This window comes from Malurus melanocephalus, unplaced genomic scaffold (genome assembly GCF_030028575.1).
Source record: "Malurus melanocephalus ecotype Western Australia unplaced genomic scaffold, MMel_1.1 scaffold_1758, whole genome shotgun sequence".
Taxonomy (NCBI): domain Eukaryota; kingdom Metazoa; phylum Chordata; class Aves; order Passeriformes; family Maluridae; genus Malurus; species Malurus melanocephalus.
The window spans coordinates 2905-6892 of NW_026624990.1; the positions used below are offsets into that span (position 1 = coordinate 2905).

Sequence of the window (3988 nt, forward strand, 5' to 3'; positions counted from 1 at the left end):
TTGTTCCCAAATCCCCCAGACTCACTGGATATTGTCCCCAAATCCCCCAAAATCCCTGGATGTTGTCCCCAAATCCCCCAGACTCACTTGATGTTGTCCCTAAATCCCCCAGACTCCCCTGATATTGTCCCCAAATCCCCCAGACTCCCTCAATGTTGTCCCCAAATCCCCCAGACTCACTTGATGTTGTCGTCCTGGTCAGCAAACTCCTCGTCATTGAAGCCAAACTGATCCACGAAATTTGCCGTCATCTGCTGGATCTGGTACTCGGAGAAGGCCTGGGAAGGGATCCCAAAAATCCATCATTAGGTTGTCCAGAGATATTCAGAGGAGTTGCATGGAAACACCTCCTCCAGGAAAGCATTAAAATCACAGGAGAGTCTGGGAAATCCTCAGCTCTGAGCCTTCCCAAAGCAGGGTCACACAGAGCTCAGGGATTGCTGCTCCAATTCCTCCCAGTGCTGGATCCCAGACCATGGGACTGCTCTGGGAAAGCCCAGGAGAGCTGAACAGAGCTCAGGAAGCTGCTCCAGCCCAGGATGGGTCAGAGGAAATCAGAGCAGCCATTTTCCCAGGAATAGTGAAGATGTTCCCAACTCACCTGCTGCAGAGTGAGTTCATTGGGAAAAGCACTTTCAATGTCCTCATCCTCGCTGGAGGAGTGCAGGTGGTGGGTGCTCACCTGGGAAGGCACAAAGCAGTCAGGGATCAAGGGAAAGCTGGAGAAACTCCAGAGTTTCAGTTCCACCAAATCCCAAACTCCCAGCAGGAACTGCCCCAAGGAATCCCAAGGACAAATTCAGCACCACGGATCAGCCCTACTGAAGGACTATCATGGAATATGTTTATTGAAATGTTTTCTACTCTGCCTTGGAAGTCTTCTTAGCAGAACAAGGAGAATGAGAAATCCCCAGGAATATTTCTTTTTCCATCAAGGGAAGCCCAGGAGCCCCCAGAGTGAGGAGCTCACCAAATCCACCGTGTTCCTCCGGTTTGTCTCCGTCAGCGTCTCCTCCACGAAACTCTCCCACCTCCCTCGGCAGTCCTCGGGCAGCTCTGCAATGAGAGGGTCACACAGACCTTGGCATTTGGGGGTCCTGAGAAATGTGAGCTCCTCCTGGGCTAAGGACACCCAGCTCCTCTGCATCTCACTGGGAACAACCCCAAACAGGGCTGGAGCTGAGCTTTGTTCTTCCCTTTTCTCCTGAGGGGCCCTTTCCAGCCATCCCTCCCATCCCTGCCCAGCACCAGGGGACACTGAGGAGCCCAAAAGGGGAAAGACTCAAAGGAAACTTAATAAATGGAGAAAAAAGAAAAACACTGTGCCACCAGATTGTCCCTGCCCAGCTGTGCCCCCTTCCAGCCCAGCATGGGCTGAACAGTGGGAATGGAAAATGTGGAAAATGGAAAACCTTCCTTCCCCCCACCCAAACCCATGAGACAAAACCAGTTCTCCAAGTGCAGGATGGACACGGCCTGGCTGTGGGAATATCTCTGCTGGGCAGATCTGGAGCCTCTGGGGGCGTTTATCCTCGTCAGGGATTCATGGAATGGGTTGGGTGGGAAATCCCAGGAGGAGGAGGAGGAGGAGCAGGAGGTACCTTTGATGAAATCGCTGATCTGGGCCTGCATGGGCCCCTTCTCCATGTTGTGCACCACGGCGTTGGCGATGCGTGTCAGGTGTCCCATGTTCCCTCTCCTCCTGCCACCCTCTGCCCTGGAACGGAGAGCAGCCGCTACCACGGAGCCGGGACAGAGCCACGGGAATGGGCACGGAATTCTGGCCCAAATGAGCACGGCACTGCAGCTCCAATGGCCACGGAATTCCTGCCCCAATGAGCACGGCTCTGCAGCTCCAATGGGCACGGAATTCTGGCCCAAATGGGCACGGCTCTGCAGCTCCAATGGGCATGGAATTCCTGCCCCAATGAGCACGGCACTGCAGCTCCAATGGCCACGCAATTCCAGTCCCAATGGCCACGCAATTCCAGTCCCAATGGCCACGCAATTCCAGTCCCAATGGCCACACAATTCCTGCCCCAATGGCCAAACAATTCCTGCCCCAATGGCCATGCAATTCCTGCCCCAATGGGCACAACACTCCTGCCCCAATGGCCACACAATTCCTGCCCCAATGGCCATGGCACTACTGCCCCAATGACCATGGCATTCCAGCCCCAATGGCCAAACAATTCCTGTCCCAATGGCCACACAATTCCTACCCCAATGGCCACACAATTCCCAGCCCCACGTGGACATGGTACTGCTGCCCCAGTGACCATGGCATTCCAGCCCCAATGGCCAAACAATTCCTGCCCCAATGGCCACGCAATTCCTGCCCCAATGGCCATGGCACTCCAGCCCAAATGGCCACGCAATTCCTGCCCCAAAGGCCACACAATTCCTGCCCCAATGGCCACACAATTCCTGCCCCAAAGGCCACACAATTCCTGCCCCAATGGCCACGCAATTCCTGCCCCAATGGCCACACAATTCCTGGCCCAATGGCCAAACAATTCCTGCCCCAATGGCCACACAATTCCTGGCCCAATGGCCAAACAATTCCTGCCCCAATGGCCACACAATTCCTGCCCCAATGGCCACAGAATTCCTGCCCCAATGGTCACGCAATTCCTGCCCCAATGGTCACGCAATTCCTGCCCCAATGGTCACGCAATTCCTGCCCCAATGGCCACACAATTCCTGCCCAAATGGCCACAGATCCCAGCCCCAATGGCCACAGATCCCAGCCCCACAAACCCCTCTGCTCCTCCCAGCAAGGCTCAGCCCTGCTCAGGCAGGATGGGATGAGCTCAGCCCAGCACAGGAACTTCCCCTCATTTTGTGGTGGTTTGGGACCCCTCATCCCACTCAGGGAACATGGGAAGAGCTCCAAACAAGGAGCTRAACATGGAGAAGCAGCTGCAGGGATAAATAATCTGAAGGGAAGAAAACTCCCAGAGTTAAGGATCTACAGCACTGCTGCTGACAGAGCTCCAGGGTGGGGCTGGCATTGCAGCAGTGAATCCAGAACAAAAGACATTCTCATCCTGCCATGGGATAAAACCAAATCCCCCTTGGATAAAACCAAATCCCAGCTCGGAGCCTTTCTCTGGCTCCTCACTGCTTTCCTTCCTGGAGAGTGAAGCAGAGAGCTAAAAACCAGATCAGGGAATCCTGGAATGGTTGGGTGGGAGGGACCTCAGAGCACACCCAGTGCCACCCAGTGCCACCCAGTGCCACCCAGAGCCACCCAGTGCCACCCAGTGCCACCCGTGCCATGGCAGGGACACCTCCCACTGTCCCAGGCTGCTCCCAGCCCCAATGTCCAGCCTGGCCTTCCTTGGGCACTCAAAGGGATCCAGCCAAGGACCTTCCTGGAAACTCAACCAATCTGAGATTCCTCTGTTTTAATCCCTGCTTTTTCCTTGCCATTCACATTTTTTCCAGTGTGGGGGTGACTGGAAATCTGTGGCAGGAAAGAGGGATGAGCTCTGGCTCCTTTCTGGTTTAATCAGGAAAACTCCCAAGCAGCACTCAGGGATATTTTTGGTCCTACAGAACTGGGCAAGGAAATTCCCAGTAAATTCCTTATGCACACAAGGGGGTGTAAAAAGGACCAAAAACCCCCAAAAACCAAACCAAACCAACAAAAAAAAATGTAATCCAAACCCCAAGCCACCAATTATGGCCTAAACAATTCCAGTGGGGCTCCAAAGCCCTTGGAAGCCACCAGGAGCTCAAAATAGAAAGGGAGGACCAAACATTGAGCTGGATGTGGAAACTGAGGCCTCCAGAATATTTTCACTTTCAAGTTTTAGGTTTTCAAAAATATTTTGTCTTATCAGCCCAATCAGCACAAAATCCAAGAGGTTTATGAAGCTAAAATATGAAATCCAAGGCACAAATGCTTGGCCAGCCCAGTTTCCAACAGTTTTCCACTCCAGGGAGAATAAAATTGTGCATTTAAAACAAAAAAACCCAAAAA

General features: G+C 53.3%; 1 protein-coding gene across 1 annotated transcript in view; it reads right to left on the minus strand.

Moving 5' to 3' along the window:
* Positions 1-3988, minus strand: part of LOC130587320 (serine/threonine-protein phosphatase 6 regulatory subunit 2-like) — a 22312-nt gene that overhangs the window by 2200 nt on the left and 16124 nt on the right. Inside the window, exons 10-14 of the mRNA XM_057388297.1 lie at positions 3125-3135; positions 1602-2266; positions 971-1056; positions 602-682; positions 181-278 (exon numbers count right to left, since the gene is read on the minus strand). Coding sequence (XP_057244280.1) covers positions 181-278; positions 602-682; positions 971-1056; positions 1602-2266; positions 3125-3135 — 941 coding nt within the window. The remainder of the gene's footprint in view (positions 1-180; positions 279-601; positions 683-970; positions 1057-1601; positions 2267-3124; positions 3136-3988) is intronic.